General features: G+C 42.5%; 1 protein-coding gene across 1 annotated transcript; it reads left to right on the top strand.

Annotated features, from left to right (window-relative positions):
• Positions 1–664: 664 nt before the first annotated feature.
• On the top strand, positions 665–14162 carry LOC141170422 (RNA-binding protein MEX3B-like). The gene is made up of 2 exons (XM_073655158.1): positions 665–1292; positions 11098–14162. Exons 1-2 carry the CDS (start codon positions 713–715, stop codon positions 12366–12368), a joined length of 1851 nt encoding a protein of 616 aa, XP_073511259.1. The 5' UTR covers positions 665–712; the 3' UTR covers positions 12369–14162.
• The last annotated feature ends 6638 nt before the right edge of the window (positions 14163–20800 follow it).

Here is a 20800-nt window from a genome sequence, read left to right as displayed (position 1 = left end):
TCAAATCATCCACACTACCCTGGAGCTAAGCTCTGCCTGTGGAGAGCTGAACCAACTCTGCTGCATTAACAACAGCTCCAGAGGTCCTGCTCCGCAGCGGCAGCTCCATATAGCCGCATACCACAGGTGGCATCACGAATATTAGTCTCCAAAAACTTTATTCCCCTTTTACTCTAACTGACCGCCCTGGGTCACAGACCTGGTCACGGCCACTGTGACATCTTCCCGCACCCACAGGCCCGGCTACAGAGTACCCCAAGGCCCAGGGTGCGCATCACTAACACCTCCAGACCAGAAGACGGCGTGCAGATGGAGGAGGACCTCCCGCAAACACCTTCATTCTAGTACGCACGTCACAAACACGCGCCACTAGTGTTCGCAGCAGTTACGTCACTTGCCGGCCGGCTTTATCCGGGAGCGCCATTTTTCACGCCCCTTTGTCTCCCTGCCCTCAGAATGCTGGAGGGTGTGGTCATCGCGGAGTGGGCGGTGCCAGCATCTCGTGTCTCGCAGCTAATTGACCAATCTTTGTGTGAGCGCCTGAATGGAAAGGGAAGTCAGCCCCGCCCACCCGTCGCCTGAAGGCGGAGAGCTCTCTATGCAGCTGCTGTGGGCTTTACCTTCCGACAAGAACGCACACGCCGTGCACGTGCAGCAAACAAAGGGCGAGGACGAGCACGGATCGGGAACGAGCGCCATAGGTAGCAGCGGCATGGATGAGACCCGGGGAGAGGAGGAGCCGGGCGGAGAGAGCCCCCGGGGGCCACAAGAAGGAGACACAGCAGGGCTGGCAGGCACCCGGGGGCGAGCTAGACAGGTGTTGGGCCGGGAATCTTCCCAGTTGTCACACCATGGCTGTGAGGAGCAGTGCCACATGCCAGTCCGGAGCCATGGCCGTCTGCAGCCCCTCGCTGATGAAGGCTCCCGCAGTGAACTCCTACTGGGCGAGGACCGGGCATGTGTGAGCGCTGCTGAGTGGACCCCCGCCGGGCCACCCCCGGGCTCCGGAGCAGTGCCCTGTCCTGGAGGCATGCAAGTGTGTGCGCCCTTCCCCGCTGCCGCCACTCAGGACTTTCCTCTCGTGCTGGACTCACTCTCAGTCCTGGGACTCCACGAGAATAATGCGGAGGACGAGGCGCTGGATTCGGGGCTGCCCAGTCCTGACGACCTGTTCGGAGAGATGACTGCGGAGCAGCTGCTGCTCACAGGGGCCCGCAGGAGAGGGGCCAACATGACGGAGGGCGTCCCGGTGCCCAGCTCCGAGCACGTAGCCGAGATTGTGGGGCGCCAAGGTGAGTGGTCCATGTGTCCTGAGGGGGCACTGACTGCTGCCACCCTGTCACTGTATACACCAGACATGCCGTCCTGTATATACTGCCCCCCCCCAGGTGTGTATGGTGCCCATTATAGAGGCATGGGGGTACCTACTGTATACACCAGACATACCGTCCTGTATATACTGCCCCCCCAGGTGTGTATGGTGCCCATTATAGAGGCCTGGAGTACCCACTGTATACACCAGACATACCGTCCTGTATATACTGCCCTCCAGGTGTGTATGGTGCCCATTATAGAGGCCTGGAGTACCTACTGTATACACCAGACATACCGTCCTGTATATACTGCCCCCCCAGGTGTGTATGGTGCCCATTATAGAGGCCTGGAGTACCTACTGTATACACCAGACATACCGTCCTGTATATACTGCCCCCCCCCCCCCCAGGTGTGTATGGTGCCCATTATAGAGGCCTGGGGGTACCTACTGTATACACCAGACATACCGTCCTGTGTATACTGCCCCCCAGGTGTGTATAGTGCCCATTATAGAGGCCTGGGGGTACCTACTGTATACACCAGACATACCGTCCTGTATATACTGCCCCCCAGGTGTGTATAGTGCCCATTATAGAGGCCTGGGGGTACCTACTGTATACACCAGACATACCGTCCTGTATATACTGCCCCCCAGGTGTGTATGGTGCCCATTATAGAGGCCTGGAGTACCTACTGTATACACCAGACATACCGTCCTGTATATACTGCCCCCCCAGGTGTGTATGGTGCCCATTATAGAGGCCTGGAGTACCTACTGTATACACCAGACATACCGTCCTGTATATACTGCCCCCCCCAGGTGTGTATAGTGCCCATTATAGAGGCCTGGGGGTACCTACTGTATACACCAGACATACCGTCCTGTATATACTGCACAGGTGTGTATGGTGCCCATTATAGAGGCCTGGGCTACCTACTGTATACACCAGACATACCGTCCTGTATATACTGCCCCCCCCAGGTGTGTATGGTGCCCATTATAGAGGCCTGGAGTACCTACTACACCAGACATGCCATCCTGTATATACTGCCCAGGTGTGTATAGTGCCCATTATAGAGGCGTGGGGGTACCTACTGTATACACCAGAAATACCATACTGTATATACTGCACAGGTGTGTATGGTGGCCATTATAGAGGCCTGAGGGTACCTACTGTATACACCAGACATACCGTCCTGTATATACTGCACAGGTGTGTATGGTGCCCATTATAGAGGCCTGGGGGTACCTACTGTATACACCAGACGTACTGTCCTGTATATACTGCCCCCCAGGTGTGTATGGTGCCCATTATAGAGGCCTGGAGTACCTACTGTATACACCAGACATCCCATCCTGTATATACTGCCCAGGTGTGTATGGTTCCCATTATAGAGCCCTGGGGGTGTTTGCTGCCATTCTGCCCGGGCACTATACAGTGAAGGAAATAATTATTTGATCCCTTGCTGTTTTTGTAAGTAAGTTTGCCCACTGACAAAGACATGAACAGTCTATAATTTTAAGGGTAGGTTAATTTTAACATTGAGCGAGAGAGAATATCCAAAAAAAATCAGGAAATCACATTGTATGAATTAGATAAATTTATTTGCAGTGAGAAATAAGTATTTGATCCCTCTGGCAAACAACACTTAATACTTGGTGGCAAAACCCTTGTTGGCAAGCACAGCAGTCAGACATTTTTTGTAGTTGATGATGAGGGTTGCGCACATGTCAGGAGGAATTTTGGTCCACTCCTCTTTGCAGATCAACTCTAAATCATTCAGATTTTGAGGCTGTCGCTTGGCAACTCGGAGCTTCAGCTCCCTCCATAAGTTTTCTATGGGATTAAGGTCTGGAGACTGGGTAGGTCACTTCATGACCTTACTGTGCTTCTTTTTGAGCCACTGCTTTGTTGCCTTGGCTGTATGTTTTGGGTCATTGTCTGTCTTGTTGGAAGACACAGCCACGACCCATTTTCAATGTTCTTACTGAGGGAAGGAGGTTGTTGGCCAAAATCTCGTGATACATGACCTCATCCATCTCCCCTTCAGTACGGTGTCCCCTTTGCAGAAAAGCACCCCCAAAGTATAATGTTTCCCCCACCATGCTTCTCAGTTGGGATGATGTTCTTAGGGTTGTACTCATCCTTCTTCCTCCAAACGCGTTGAGTTAATGCCAAAGAGCTCAATTTTTGTCTCATCTGATGATTCTCCCAATAACTCACAGAATCATCCAGGTGTTCATTGGCAAACTTCAAATGGGCCTGCACTTGTGCCTTCTTGAGCAGGGGGACCTTGCGGGCACTGCAGGATTTTAAACCTTTAAGGTGTAATGTGTTACCAGTGGTTTTCTCGGTGATTGTGGTCCCAGCTGCCTTGAGATCATTAACAAGTTCCCCCCGTGTAGTTTTAGGCTGAGCTCTCACCTTACTCATGATCACGGATACCCCACGAGGTGAGATTTTTGCATGGTGCCCCAGATCGATGTTGATTGACAGTCATTTTGCATTTCTTCCATTAACTATTGCACCAACACTTGTCTCACCCCAGCGTCTTACTTATGGTTTTGTAGCCCACTCCAGCTTTGTGCAGGTCTATGATCTTGTCCCTGACATCCTTAAAAAGCTCTTTGGGCTTGCCCATGTTGTAGAGGTTAGTCTGACTGATTAATTGAGTCTGGACAGGAGTCTTTTATACAGGTGACTATGTAAGACAGCTGTCTTTAATGCAGGTAACGAGTTGATTAGGAGCGTCTAACTGGTCTGTAGGAGCCGGAACTCATAATGGTTTGTAGGGGATCAAATACTTATTTCTCACTGCAAAATACAAAAAAAAAATCTAATTTATACCATGTGATTTTCTCGGGGGGGGGGGGGGGGGGGGGGGTTTTTTTTTTTTGATATTCTATCTCTGTGTTAAAATTATAGACTGTCCATGTCTTTGTCAGTGGGCAAACGTACAAAAACAGTAAGGGATCAAATAATTATTTCCTTCACTGTACACTGTGACATACCGTCCAGTATATACTGCACAGGTGTGTATGGTGCCCATTATAGAGCCCTGGGGGTGTCTGCTGCCATTCTGTCACTGTTTACACCAGACATACCATCCTCTATACTGTATCGGTGTTTATGGTGCCTATTATGGAATCTGTTCCATTGAGGATTTTGTCTGAATCTCATATTTTGAAGATTTACATGAAACCCTGATATACATGGTGGGCCATTTATATGCATACACCTAAATGAAATGGGAATGGTTGGTGATATCAACATCCTGTTTGTGGCACATTAGTATATGGAAGTGGGAAAACTTTTCCAGATGGGTGGTGACCATGGCGGCCATTTTGAAGTCTACCATTTTGGATCTAACTTTATTTTTTTCAATGGGAAGAGGGTCATGTGACACATCATACTTATTGAGAATTTCATAAGAAAAACAATGGTGTGCTTGGTTTTAACATAACTTTATTCTTTCATGCATTTTTTACAAGTTTATGACCACTTAAAAATGTGTTCAAAGTGCTGCCCATTGTGTTGGATTGTCAATTAAACCCTCTTCTCCCATTCTTGACACACTGATAGCAACACCACAGAAGAAATGCTAGCACAGGCTTCCAGTATCCGTTGTTTCAGATGCTGCACATCTCGTATCTTCACAGCATAGACAATTGCCTTCAGATGACCCCAAAGATTTTTGGCGTTCAAAATGCGGTGTTCTAATGCCGCACTTTTGTTGTCGGTACATAATGACACTTCAATCAGTCAAAATCTGCAGTGGAGACTAGCGTGTCCGCTACAGAAATTGACATGCTGCGGGTGAGTTTGGGTACGTGGCCACTGTCGGGAACCACTGCAGGTTTGACTTTGCGTGTTTATACAGCATCAAACCCGCAGCGTCCAGATGTTACAGCATAGTAGATGGGATCTCTAGAAATCCCATGTCCACTATGCATGCATCAGAGGCTGCAGATCACCCGCGGACACTGACATGCCGCTCGTCTTTCAGGACCACAGCATGTCAAGATCTCTTGCGGAGTCGCTAGTCTCCGCAACAGAAATTTGACCACTAGAATGTATTGAATGCGGTAAATATTCATGGTTCAGTGAACACATGTGGATTTACCTGCGTTCAATAGAATGCAACGTTTTGGATGCAGCAAAAATATGCACCCATAGCGCTGCTACTTCCAGATCGTGAGCACATAGCCTGCAATTAAAAAAAAAAAAAATGGCGTGTGCTACCGCGTCATTTTTATAACCAGCAGAGGGAAAGCTGGCCGCTGGGGACTGATATTAGTAGCCAGGTAAGGGGCCATTGGCCAACAATGTCCCCTGGCTGTTAATATCAGCCCACAGCTGTTTAGCCTTTTACTGGCTAGATTACAGGGAGATCCCAGAAAAAAATTGATGTGTGGTCCCCCTGTAAAATCTAACCAGGAAAGGCTAAACTAGACAGCTGCGGTCTGATATTAGTAGCCAAGGAAGGGGCCATGAATACTAGCCCCCTAGTACCATATTTTCTTTTATGATTTTACCTTCATTTAGAGACCACACATTATATAGTTGCAGTCTGTTTTGCTACTTTTGTACCATAGCTCCCAGGGTTTGGCTTACAGCAATGAGAAAATATGCATATCGCTCATTGGCTTTCCCTGCCACTAAAAATATAGGTCCCATTATCCATGGTTACAACCACTTGCAACTGACTGTCACTATCTGAGTAGTTTTAACCATTGATACCTAAGCTACTGTAATCCCCTGCACATGGGGTAAGCGACATACCGAATCTGAAGAACTATACTACATTTGTAATTGGAGGTATTTGCTAATATTATTACACCTACTACATATTGGGATAAAATCTGAGATGGGAATTGCCCTTTTAACTTTAATTTGACTGATCACTGGTCTAATGCATTGCAATGTATTAGACTGGTCATATTTACACTGGGAGAACGCCTGTTAGACCCTGTAGAACTGGATGTCTTTATTTGACCACCGGCTGTCATGACTAACAGACAACCATCGATTCGCCGCAATTGCTTCACAATCTTCTGAATGACATGATCATTCTTAATTGCTTAATTTAGAGAGTTAAACAAAAGCGAGAGATCGGCTTTCAGTTAAGCTGAGCTCCCGGCGGCAATTCTGTGGGCACAGCTCCTGTGCCCGTATAATTATTTTAGACAAGTGATTCCCAAATCCCTGTCCTCAAAGCCCCTAACAGATCATGTTTTCAGAATTTCCTTAGTGTTGCACATGTGAAAGATCCTGTGGCAATTTATGATGCTTTGGTAATAATTCCATCACCTGTGCAATACTAAGGAAATCTTGAAAACATGATCTGTGGGGAGCCATGAATCACTCATTTGGACATACCGGTACATCCATTTGCTGGAATGCACTGCAAAGTAGGTGCCGTACCGGTATGTCAAATGTTCTAAAGGGTTTAACCCCTTAACAACATTTGACGTACTAATACGCGTCTGTGCCCTGGGACTTAAGAGCCAGACCCGTATTAGTACGTCATGGCGATCGCGCGCGCACGCACACAGGCTGTGCGGGCGCGATCGCCGCCGGGTGGCAGCTGATTGTCACAGCTGACACCCGGTACTATGTGCAGGGAGCAGTCACGCACTGCTCCCAGCACATTAACCCCCGCGATGCTGCGATCGAAGTCGATCGCAGCATTGCGGAGGCAAGGGGAGGTGATCGCAGATACTCACCTCCTCTTCCGGCTTCCAGCGCTGTCTGCCGTGGCTTCCAGGATGTTGCCATGACGACCCGATATCGTCATGACAACATCCGGGTCACCAGACAGCAGGAAGATTTTTTGGACATGCGCAGTGCATCTCCAAACAATCTTCTCCCTGTCCAGCGCTGAAAGCCTGCATGACACAGGGATGGTGCTGCATTCCTGTGTCATGCAGGCAATCAGAGAAAAAAAAGTGAAAGTTCCATAGTGGGATAAAGTAATAAAGTATAAACACTATCAGAAAGTGAAAAAAAAAAAAAAAATTGTAAAAATAAAATAAAAAAAATAATCCACCAAAAATAAAAATATAATGTGCCCATCAATAAATATTATTATAAAAAAAAAACATAAAAGTACACATATTTGGTATCGCCGCGTCCGGAACAACCTGACCTATAAAACTGTCCCACTAGTTAACCCCTTCAGTGAACACGGTAAAAAATAAAATAAAAAACGAAGCAAAAAAACAATGCTTTATCACCATACCGCCAAACAAAAAATGGAATAACACGTGATCAAAAAGACAAATATAAATAAAAATGTTACCGCTGAAAACGCCATCTCGTCGTAAAAAAAAAAACCGCTGGGGTTAGGGTTGCGCTGGGGTTGGGATTTTTTTCAAAAGTAAGAAAAAAAGATGACGATATGGCGACTAGTGTTGAGCGCAAGTGCTCGCTACTTGAGTTTGCATCGGGTGTTCTGGTATGCATTGAGTATCGTGGGTATTTGAGTGACATGCTCGAGTCTCCGCCCCATATGCTTCACGGCCCAAAAAACTTTGCGGGGAATGCCTGCCATGCACGAGCGATCCCCGCATGTTTTTTTTTGGGTGTCTAATAACCGTGAAACATCCGGGCGGGGACTCGAGCATGTCACTCGCGCACACGCAGTACATGGTGCATACCTGAGTACCTGATGCAAACTCAAGTAGCGAGCACTTGCGCTCAAGACTAATGACAACTTATTCAATATGATGACCTAAGTTGGACCTGGGGGTTCCAACTGCGCACTATGCATCTAGATAGGTGCCTTGGGGGGTCTAGTTTCCAAAATGGGGTCACTTGTGGGGGAGCTCCAATGTTTGGGCACACAGGGACTCTCCAAACGCAACATGGCGTCCGCTAATTATTCAAGCAAATTTTACAATCAAAAAGTCAAATGGCGCTCCTTCCCTTCCGAGCCCTGCCGTGCGCCCAAACAGTGTTTTTTTCCCCACATATTGGGTATCTGCGTGCCCAGGGGAAATTGCACAACAAATTTTGGGGTCCATTTTTTCTGGTTACCCCTGTGAAAATAAAAAAAAAAAATGGGTCTAAAGTAACATTTTTGTGAAAAAAGTTAAATGTTCATTTTTTTCTTCCACATTCCAAAAATTCCTGTGAAGCACCTGAAGGGTTAATAAAGTTCTTAAATGTGGTTTTGAGCACCTTGAGGGGTGCAGTTTTTAGAATGGTGTCACTTTTGGGCATTTTCTGTCATAAAGACCTCTCAAAGTGACTTCAAATGTGATGTGGTCCCTAAAAATGGTTTTGTAAATTTTGTTGGAAAATGAGAAATCGCTGGTCAACTTTTAACCCTTATAGCTCCCTAACAAAAAAACATTTTGGTTCCAAAATTGTGCTGATGTAAAGTTAGACATGTGGGAAATGTTATTTATTAACTCTTTTGTGTGACATATCTCTCTGATTTAAGGGCATAAAAATTCAAACTTTGAAAATTTCTAAATTTTCAAAATTTTCGCCAAATTTCCGTTTTTTTTCACAAATAAACGCAAGTGATATCGAAGAAATTTTACCACAATCATGAAGTACAATATGTCACGAAAAAACAGTCTCAGAATCAGGGGGATCCGTTGAAGCGTTCCAGAGTAATTACCTCATAAAGTGACAGTGGTCAGAATTGTAAAAATTGGCCTGGTCATTAACATGCAAACCACCCTCGGGGGTTAAGGGGTTGAAGAGAACCCATCATTAGATTTGTGCTACCTGTCATGGGCTGCATGAATCTGAGCTTCACTGCACATTTGCAGCCAGGCATGTTTAGGCTGCGTGCCCACGTTGCGTATTACAAGCGTATATGCTGCGGAATTTCCGCAGCGTAAACGCTTGTAAAGCGCATGTATATCCGCACCCCATGGTCCTCAATGGCATTCCGCAATGTCAATGCCTATGCTGCGGATTTTTCCGCAGCGTATATGCTGCGGTCAAAAATCCGCAGCATGTTCATTAATTTTGCGTTTCCGCATGCGGAATCAATGTGCGGATGGTACCCAAGTCTGGAGGAGAGGAGACTCTCCTCCAGACCTGGGTACCAAAGAACCTGTAAAAGAAAGAAAAAAATAAAGTTTATACTTATCATCTGATGTTTTCCCTCCGTCGCGCTGTTGTCTGAAGGACCTGCCACGTCATTGAGTCATGTGACCCATCACATGACTCAATGACTTCACCGCAGGTCCTGCACACAACAGCGTGAGCCGCTCAAGACTCCAGACAAGGCAGAGAATGCATCGGAAAGTGAGTATAAACTTTTTTTTTTTTTTTTTTTTTACCATTCTGATTCTTTTTTTTTTAACTAACACTTGGTCACACTATATAAATCCATGCCTGTTGCATGGATTTATATAGTGTGAACAAGTTGTCAAGCACTTTTCCAAGTGATGCTTAAATCACTTGGAGAAGTGCTTGATAACCCGCATGCGGAAATGCATGCAAAGACGCCTCACAAACTCTTCTACCTGGCGGGAAAACCGCATGTAAAATCCACATGCGTTTTTCCCGCCAGGGAGAAGCGTAAAAAATATGCTTCAGTTCTGCAACGTGGGCACATAGCCTTACTCTGAAATGTTGCAACGTTTCTGAGTAAATTTACTTTGAAACGCTGCCGTGGGACTCTTGGTAGACATCTGCTTAGGCTGATGCGGTGCCGGCTGTATTCACTCTCCCTGCTCCAGTTGATTGACAGGTCCCTTCCTATTTGTGTATGGGGCAGGGGACCACATCAAACAAGGTAACTGAAACATATTGTCCCCAACATCTTATCAAAGTATGTGTACTCTGAAACACTGCAGCATTTCAGAGTAAAACACTCCTGGCCAGGCTCTGATACATGTTGCCTGTGCTTCACGCAGCATGCATCTGATGACAGCTTGATAAAGGGAAGCTGTTCACAGAATGACCTGATACTTAAATCAGTTTTTTTTTTTTTTTTGCAACATGTGTATATATATTTTACAAATTCCTGCAAATTATTTTTATATATATTTTTTCTATATCACTGGCTTTCATTAAAAATCAATATGAGTAATTTTGCAAACTTCACATTCGCCATGGGGATTATTTTTTCCCTCATACTTTCTTTCCTTTCAGGAAATGTTTTCAACAGGTAATCCCTCTATCCAGCTCTCCCTCCCTTCACAATGACCTATTCACACCCTCATTCGATGCTTTAACGTAAAAGATGGGGTCAAAGTCTGTTCATTGTGGCTAATGTACATGTGTATCCTGTAACAGGAAGCTAGTCTAAAAAACATCTAAGTGGCCAGTGTAAAAATGCAAAATTTCAAAAAAAATTTCAGGGCTTTAAAACCCATTATCAGCCTCCGCTCCATCTATTGTCTATGGGACTTCTGAGTGCAGTTCTCATCTAGTCCCATAGATGGAATGGAGCGGAGGCTGTACATGAGCTCCTCTGATACATTTCTATATCCGAGTCAATGTCAGGGCCACAATCGTCTTATTATTGCTGTGTCAATGTTTCTAATCAGTGGAGTCGCATTGCACCCTTTATGGTAGTGTGACTGCAACAAGAGAGTAGCTGGGCTTAATATAAGTATGTGATTTTTAGCTATGTACTGCAATACTAATGTATTGCAATTTATAGTACAAGCGATTGCACTATTCAGTTTGGCCTTGTCTGCAAAAGTCCGATCTATTAACATCATTGATAATGGATAGATAATCTTATGGGTATAAGAAGCATTCTATTATTTTTCTAAATTATTTTCTAATATCTCTTCTCTTTTCATAGGGTGTAAAATAAAAGCTCTTCGAGCCAAGACTAATACTTACATAAAAACTCCTGTGCGTGGAGAGGAGCCTATGTTCATTGTGACTGGAAGAAAAGAAGATGTAGAAATGGCCAAGCGTGAAATCCTTGCAGCAGCCGAACATTTTTCAATTATAAGAGCCACCAGAAATAAAATTAGTGGAATTCCAGGATCTACACAGGGACCTCCACACTTACCAGGCCAAACTACGATTCAGGTTCGTGTCCCATATCGCGTGGTTGGTCTTGTGGTAGGGCCCAAAGGTGCCACCATTAAGCGAATCCAACAAAGTACTCACACTTATATTGTAACACCCAGTCGAGACAAAGAACCTGTTTTTGAAGTCTCAGGAATGCCAGAAAACGTAGACCGCGCACGCGAGGAGATAGAAGCTCACATTACCATGAGGACAGGTTCAGTGATTGATTTCCAACCCGATAATGACTTCCACTCAAATGGTACAGATGTTTGCATGGACTTCCTAGGGAGAGTCACAAGCAGTTTATGGTCCAAGGTACCAGCTCCACGTCGAGGTTCCAGTGGATCACGAAATGACCTCTTGCATAGTTCATCATTGGAGAGTCCCTACTATAGCACAGAGGGCAGAGAACAAGGCCCTGAAAGTCCTTTTAGATCAGTTCTGCCTGGAAACTTTCCACTAGGAGGAGAAGCCAACACAGGACAGCCTCCAGTAGGTATTGAAGATTGTGAATTTGGCCTTGATCAATTTGCCCTGGATTTGAATACACCTGCAACTCTTTGGTCAACCCTTGATTCGTCACATGGACAGCTTCAGAATCTCAGTGGGTCTCCAGCTCATAGAAGAAATAGTGGATTTAGTGGCTGTACGACACCTTTACTCTCACCTACTATACCTGATAATGGTATTGGGCTTGAGCATCCACTGGCCCGCCGGATACACAGTGATCCAGTCAGTAGTATTTCATGGCTGCCGAACCAGGGATCCTTTTCTTCTTTTTCTAATAGTGCTGGTTATTCATCCTCCTCCTCTCTTCCTACCAGTTCATCTGTGGCATCTGGTTCTCCCACTGACTCCAGCAGCTCAGAAGGCCACCGCAAGAATGGACGAGACTGTGTAGTTTGCTATGAGAGTGAGGTTATTGCAGCCCTAGTGCCTTGTGGCCATAATCTCTTCTGTATGGAATGTGCCATCCGAATCTGTGAGCGGGTGTTACCAGAGTGTCCAGCCTGCCATGCCCCTGCCACACAAGCAATCCGTATCTTTTCCTAACATCTTATTTCGCCAATAACACTAGCCAAAGCTTTAGACGTTGTTTTTTGTTTTTTTTTTGTAATTTAAAAAGTGTTCTAATAGTTGACTATTATGTTAAGAGATGCAAAGAGTAGGAAGTCACTATGCTGGTTCGGTGGAAAATGGGTAAAATGTACAAAAGATGTTTCATATGTTTACAGAAAGCCAATTTTGCCTCTGGAGAACACAACTGGGTCCAACATCTTGTAGTATAAACACCTTTTTGTCTAAACAATGGCAATCTGTCACCAGGTGTATGCTACCCTGATGCAGTAATGACTGAAACCCCTGACATGGTAGTACTCACATTTGATAAGGACACCAGCGCTGTATCTGAAAACAAAGCATGTAATACAAAAGATTAAAACTTTCGTGTCTGCAACAAGGTTTATGCTGCCCCGAGTAGTGACAGATTCCCTTTAAATTTCAGCATGAGTTCCTTGCAGTAAGAGAGAAGTGACCACTTCATGGAACACTCAATATAAAGCTGCACTTGTATAAATGCAATACTGGCCATATATCTTATTTTCGATACATAAAATCACGCCTTCCTTTCTTTCTATACAGTACTCTAATTTAGCAGTTATAGCATAGATCAATGTTGGGCAGTAAAGAATAGCATGACTGTTTACTCTGTTATGAGCGGTATTCATACTACTATGTTTAATTCATTCATTACACAATATTCATTAATAACCACTAGAAGTTGGGGGCGGCGGGAGGGAGGAGGTAGTGATATATATGGTTTTGCATTTAGCTTCTGGACTAGTCTTGAAAGTTTAAGGCTACATTCACACGGTCTGCTTAATTTATTGCACCCGTCGTCTTGTGGAACTGACAGACTCCTTGTGGCAGTCCATGTAACGCAGTGTTCTCCAAATCCGGTGCCCACGCCACCAACACATCATGTTTTCAGCATTTCCTTTAGTATTGCACAGGTGATGGAAGTATTAACAAGGCATCAGAAGTTGCCACATGATCTCTCACCTGTGCAATACTAAGAAAATCCTGAAAACATGATTTGTTTGGGGGGCTGTGAGGACTGGAGTTGGGAGAATACTGGTATAGCGGACACAGACAGGAGCTACCTGCTGTTTTCTTGCTCTAGTCTGGTCTGTAAATTGGACTAGACTAGTGCATGCTACAGTATTTTATTTTTTTTAACATGAACCTGAAGTCAAAACACACATTAATGTGGACGTACCCTCATAGAGCTGATTGGGTTACTTGGTTTTGAATGAGCTTTTTTTTTTTTTTTTTTCGGTTTGCAATCGGACCACACTTCATACTTTTAAGTGTTGTGTATTAATGTGCTATAGAAATTACAGAATTTATTCCTCTTAACTTGAGATGAAAATGTTTTTTTTAAGATTGCTGTGTGGAAGAACACTTATTTCACCCAATAGTACATATCAACTGACTGGAATTTTGCAGGCACAGACAATCGTACATATATTCATTTCTCTTCCAAACGCTAATAACCTACTAGTATACGGTACACCTTTCTTCCAAAAGCAGCCATTTTGTGAGCGCTTGTCACTCACCCTGCTGCCAGAAGTTTTGTAGTTTCTCAGCTTGTAAGCACACTGTCAGAGTTAAATACATAAACCTTTGGGATAACAATTAAACAATACTGCCCGAGATGTTAAGTCTCAGGAAAACAGGCATATATGTTTATAGGTCAACAATTTAAAATCCAGCAGGGATTCCGAAGTGTAGCAAACTGACAACATACGTATATATACATGCACAAAATTACTATGATAATGCACAGATAAAAAGGTTAAGGTAGGTAAATGTAGATGATGCTAAAATGATGAATGAAAAGCTCAAAGCATGACTATGAGTATATAAATAGGTTAAAGTGCAAGTGCCTCTGTGTTTGAAAGAAGTTCTGCTGTTGGCTTAACTTTTTATTAACTTTAAGCTACAAGAAGGTAAGTTGTCCAATCTGATTTAAAGTGCATGGTCATTTTTTAAAGTGCTGAGTGTTTGGTACTTGCAGGTATATGAAGACGGGTCTGTATGAACCAGGGCTACAACCCCAACGCTGCCATTTTGCCTAAGCTTTTTCAACAGGGGCGTTAAACGGTGTAGTCGTGGTGGTAGCCCTGGTTCATACAGACCTGTCTTCATATACATGCAAGTACAAAACACTCAGCACTTTAAAAAATGACCATGCACTTTAACCCTAGAACGCATACCTGGGGCCTCGCTGGCCCGCCCTGTTAATTGTTTTCTATTTTCTGCAAGATTTCTTTAGTTAGAATTTTGAAACTCTAGGTATTCCTCAGGTATATAGTTGTTTGTCATTTTTGTTTGAGTTATTCCATGTTATTTGCACACTGGCCTAAAAGGCCCCAGGTATGTGAAAGTGTAGATTTTTATGGTCATGCGTTCTAGGGTTAAATAGGATTGGACCACTTACCTTCTTGTAGCTTAGTGATGATAAAAAGTTAAGCCAACAGCAGAACTTCTTTCAAACACAGAGGCACTTGCACTTTAACCTATTTATATACACATAGTCCTGCTTTGAGCTTTTTCATTAATCATTTTAGCATCATCTACATTTACTTAACCTTTTTAACTTTTTCATCTGTACATTATCAGTCATGTTGTGCATGTATGGATCTGTATGTTATCAGATTGCTACAGATTGGAATCGCTTTTTTTTTTTTTTTTTACCTATATGGACTTTAGAATCAATTTTAATTGATCTGTAACATATATATGGCTTTTTTTCATGAGATTTGGCATCCCGAGAGTGTTTAATAGTTCCTCAGTTTATATTATTGTGCCACATGTCTTTCTGCCTTACCAATACCACCTTCCCTTCTCAGCTGCTCATCTGAGATTGTCTCATCTCTTGCTCCCTCTTTAGGGATGTGTTGTACTACTCACAGACCAAACCGTTACCAAACATCTGGGTTTAGGGGAACAGTATATATACAGTGGGGAAAATAAGTATTTGATACACTGCTGATTTTGTAAGTTTTCCCACCTACAAAGAATGGAGAGGTCTGTAATTTTTATCGTAGGTACACTTCAACTGTGAGAGACAGAATCTTTAAATAAAAAAACAGAAAAATCACATTGTGTGATTTTTTTACGGAATTCATTTGCATTTTATTACATGAAATAAGTATTTGATTCAATAGAAAAACAGAACTTCATATATTTGGTACAGAACCATTTGTTTACAATTAGAGTTCAGACGTTTCCTGTAGTTCTTGACTAAGTTTGCACTCACTGCAGCAGGGATTTTTGCCCACTCCTCCATACAGATCTTCTCCTCCAGATCTTTCAGGTCTGGAGACTGGCTGGGTTACTCCAGGACCTTGAAATGCTTCTTACGGAGCCACTCCTTAGTTGTCCTGGCTGTGTGTTTCGGGTCATTGGGAAGATCCAGACATGACCCATCTTCAATGCTCTTACTGAGGAAAAGAGGTTATTGGCCAAAATCTCGCAATACATGACCCCATCCAACCTCCCTTCAATACAGTGCAGTTGTCCTGTCCTCTTTGCAGAAAAGCACCCCCAAAGTATGATGTTTCCCCCACTATGCTTCACGGTTGGGACAGTGTTCTTGGGTTGTATTCATCCTTGTTCCTCCAAACACAGCGAGTGGAGTTGATACCAAAAAGTTCTATATTTGGTCTCATCTGACCACATGATCTTCTTACATGCCTCCTCTGGATCATCCAGTTTGTCATTGGCGAACTTCAAACATGTGCTGTTGCGATCAGAGGGACCTTGCGTCTTCTGCAGGATTTTAATCCATGACTGCTTAGTATGTTACTAACAGTAATGTTTGAGACTGTGGTCCCAGCTCTCTTCAGTTCATTGACCAGGTCCGCCCGTGTAGTTCTGGGCTGATTCCCTACCTTTATCACAATCATCCTTACCCCACGAGGCGAGATCTTGCATGGAGCCCCAGACTGAGGAAGGTTGACAGTCAAGTGTGTTTCTTCCATTTTCCAATAATTGTGCCAACAGTTAATGCCTTCTCACCAAGCTTCTTGGCTATTGCCCAGTATTGTCCATCACAGCCTTTGCAGGTATACAATTATGTCCCCGGTGTCCTTAGACATCTTTGGTCTTGGCCATGGTGGAGAGATTGGGGTGTGATGGATTGTGTGCGTGGACAGGTGTCTTTTATACAGGTAACGAGTTCAAACAGGTGCAATTAATCAGAGCGGTGGAGTTGGAGTCTGTATAAAATGGACCGACTCCTAAAATATATAATAAATTGGGTTCAGTAGTTCAATGCAGTTTGTGAGGAATATCTTTTCATAAGAATTTGGGAAAGTTATGAAATGTCCTATTCCTGATCTAAGGGTCTAGACTTTTAGCTGAGATGGATCTGTCCTACCGTAAATTTATCACTTAAACATGAGCCATGTATGAGGGAGTCGGTGGCATGGAAATTGAGGAGTCGAAGGTTTGGCTTACCGACTCCACAGCCCTGCAATTAATACAGGTAATGAGTGCAGAGTAGGAGGGCTTCTTACAGAAAAACTAACAGATCTGTGAGAACTAGAATTCTTGCTGTTTGGTAGGTGATCAAATACTTTTTTCATGCAATAAAATGCAATTTAATTATGTTAAAATCTTAGTGTGATTTTCTTGTTTTTTGTTTTAGATTCTGTGTCTCACATGTGAAGTGTACCCACGATAAAAATTACAGACCTCTCCATTCTTTGTAAGTGGGGAAAAAACGTGCAAAATTGGCAGAATATCAAATACTTATTTTCCCCACTGTATATTAGCAAGTTAATAAATATATATTGATATAGATTTGTGTAACATTTTTTGTGCTAAGATGGAAGTATATTCCATCTTCTTGTTTCCCATTTAGAATGATTATAAAATTCTAATTTTAATAATGAAAATAGGCTTGGGTGCCAGTACTCTTTTACCATCCATGTTAATGTATCTATGTATACTGTATTTTATTTTTTTAATTTAAAGTGTCATGTTCACTCTTGTATTCTCAATTTACCATCTTGTTTCCTTTCATGGTCAGAATATGCTATGCACATCTGTCCATTAAAACTGCAGAATAACCCCATTATTCATTTCCATTTTGGCCACTGTAAAATCAGAAGTTACAGCTGCTGTCAGCGTGAACAGAGCCTTCCTATGTCGTTGTATTAGCATGTTCTGATTTTATTCTACTGACAAGATACCAATACTGTTATGTTTTTATTTATATTTATTCTGGGACTAAGATTTAGCATTTTTGCTTCTGTAGCTTTGTATTTCTAAGTTCAAGAAGTCTTAACCAGATTATTATTTTTTTTTTAACTACTGTGAAGGCCATGTGTATGAGTAAACCCTGAATCAGAAGGGCTAGTTGAAAAACAGCTTTCAACCAGAACCAACCCTATTTAAAAAGTTGTTTAAATGTATTGGAAATGCAAGTTACCACAATGTCCTGACTTTTACTCTGGTCCACACTACTTTCAGATTTGTTCCAACACAGAATGAGAGCTATGCCTCCCCTCACTGCTTGGCTTAAAGGGGACCAGTTGCCAAGTCAAAAGTGGTCAGCTTTTGCTCCTATTTTATTCCCTCTACTCCCCTGAATATTCAGTTTTCCATTTTATTATCTGCCATATTGTCCCTAAGATATGGGCTTTTTTATTGCGATTTTTATGGTGTTTTTACTAAGGGGGAGGTGCTCAAAGTGTAACTTGAGGAACAGCCTAAAGACGACCCCTTAGTAAAGACCATAAAAAGGCCTATAGCACTGGAACAACTTGTCAGACTTAAAAAAACAAAAAACTGCATACTTAGGGGAGCAGCAGGAATAAAATAAGACAAAATGATCCACTTTTGACCTGGTGACGAATCCTCTCATTAACTATTAACCTGAGCCAGACCGAAAGCTCTGTTCACACACCCTGCTGACACAGAAGTTAGGGAGCTCCCTTTCTGTATTTGATCAAACCCAGCACTGAAATTTTGACATCTTGGCAGCTATTGTAATGAAAAGTATATTGATGCATTTCCAACACTTATTTGGTTGGACACTTTTTTAGTTTGGTGGTTACATTGATGAAACTCATCAGAAAATTTTAATTTAATTGAGTTTGTCAACTTGAAACCAGTAAGTTATAGGTTGAATATTTCTGATTTGTTACATTTTCTTTTAAGATGCTACTGCACATTTGAGGATAGATTTGTAAATGGGAATACTTTTAGTATAATTTGAGAAGTTTTGTCGAATTTAATAATTGTATTTGCCGTAATGTAACAATATTTACATGTTTTGGGGGCTCAGCCTATTACACACAAAGCTTGCGTGCCATTGAATTTACTAGTTTTCTTTAGTATCACCAGACCGAAGTTTAAAAAACAAAAAAAAGCTCTTCGTATGCTCGCATTCTAAATGGCACAATGTAGTATACAAAAGTTGTGTGGGTTTTTTTTTTCGATTTATTTCACTTTTATGCAGTCATATCAAACAAGAACCAAAAAATACCCTTTAAAGCTGGACTTTCTTTAACTTTATTGCATCACCCGATGTGAAAAGTTCTGGGTTTGTTGCATATGTGCAACGAGATAAAAGCACATTCACTTGCACACCATAAGGCGACACGTTTTGACTGTATAGTTCCCTTTCAAGTCATTGCTATACTTTGGCTATGTTGCCTTTGCATGGCATTTGTTAACACTGATATTCTTTGATACTATCCACACTCAATTCTTTCTCTTCTGATGAGGGATCTTCAATGATACTTCACGTGATGTTGTTTCCAACTGCGTTCTAGACTTAGTATCGCTTATATCCTTAATACTGGCCAGTGTATTAGTCAACATTAAAACCTTAAGATAGTGTCATCATAGCAATTTGTGTTTCTCACTAGCCTACCTCTTCTTACCGGAGTGCTGCAGTATTGTTGGATTTCCTTTTCTGGCACAGACTATGGGATTTTATGCAGTCACATCTGTGCAGTTGTAACAGAAGAGAAACCATACAATTGAATGTGGACTGTAAATGGAATGTAACAAAGGCTGGGCAAATGCAATGACACAGGCAAGAGTCTAAAAACGCTAAAACCACAATTAGAATGCATGTTCTTAGAGAAAATGATGTACATGAGTTAATAATTTAAAGAATGTAACTTTACCATTTGAGCGATCTATACATTTGATACAATGGATAATAACTGTGGTATGACAAATCCTGGTGGGTGCCATGAACTAGAAGTTTGATTTTTCCTGGACCAAAATTTAAATGTTTTTTTTTTTTTTAAATAAGAGAGTACGTTTTATTACGACCATATTTTAACTTTTTTTTATATTTTTACTTAATTTTGAGTGACTAGAATTGTTATATTATTTCAAAGGGAACCTGTCACTTACACAAAAGCTATTTACCTGCTGGTATAGTGGTAATGTGCAAGTTACTAGCTTTTAAATCATGCCTGGCAAACTTAACCCCTTCGCAACCCTGGGATTTTCCGTCTTTGCATTTTCGTTTTTTGCTCCCCTTGTTCCCAGGGCCATAGCGTTTTTATTTTTTGGTCAATATGGGCGTGTGAGGGCTTATTTTTTGCAGGACGAGTTGTACTTTTCAACGCCATTACTAGTTTTACCATATCATATACGGGAAAACGGGAAAAAAATTCCAAGTGCGGTGAAATTGCAAAAAAAAGTGCAATACAACAGATGTTTCTTTTTTATTTTTTTTTTACCACGTTCACTGAATGCTAAAACTGTCCTGCCATTCTTCTCCAGGTCATTACGAGTTTGTAGACAACAAACATGTATAGGTTCTTTTTTATTTAAGTTGTGAAAAAAAAATTCCAAAGTTTGCTAAAAAAAAATATATATATATATAATGGCGCCATTTTCTAAGACCCATAGCGTCTCCATTTTTCGGGATCTGGGGCCAGGTGTGGGCTTATTTTTTGCGCGCCGAGCTGAAGTTTTTATTGATACCATTTTGGGGTAGATCCGATGTTTTGATCGCCCATTATTGCAATGTTACGTAGACCAAAAAAACGTAGTTCTGGCGTTTAGAATTTTTTTCTCGTTACGCCGTTTAACGATCGGATTAATTCTTTTTTTTATATTGATCGGGAGATTCTGAACGCAGCGATACCAAATATGTGTATGTGTTTTTTTTATTTATTTTATTTTGAATGGGGCGAAAGGGGGGTGATTTAAACTTTATATATTTTTTTATATTTTTAAACCTTTTTTTTTTTTCACTTTTTGCTTGCTTCTATAGTCTCCATAAGAGACTAGAAGCAGCACTTGTCTGATCGCCTCTGCTACATAGAGGTGATCAGCAGTTCACCTCTATGTAGCAGAAATGGTCCTGTGCTACGAGCTCCGACCACTAAGTGGTGCTCATTGCGATCAGCTCATGACAACCACTGGAGTCTGCTGCAGACCCA

The sequence above is a fragment of the Phyllobates terribilis genome, unplaced genomic scaffold (assembly GCF_046119375.1).
Source record: "Phyllobates terribilis strain yellow unplaced genomic scaffold, ASM4611937v1 Scaffold_1__5_contigs__length_1240528914, whole genome shotgun sequence".
Classification (NCBI taxonomy): domain Eukaryota; kingdom Metazoa; phylum Chordata; class Amphibia; order Anura; family Dendrobatidae; genus Phyllobates; species Phyllobates terribilis.
Note: the sequence above shows the minus strand (reverse complement) of the source record. Positions and strands in the feature narration are given on the sequence as shown.

Excerpts from the sequence above, each read along its gene's own strand:
- LOC141170422 (XM_073655158.1), top strand. The coding sequence starts at position 713 with ATGGATGAGACCCGGGGAGAGGAGGAGCCGGGCGGAGAGAGCCCCCGG. Across the intron at positions 1,293-11,097 it reads CGAGATTGTGGGGCGCCAAG|GGTGTAAAATAAAAGCTCTT; the intron begins GTGAGTGGTCCA and ends CTCTTTTCATAG.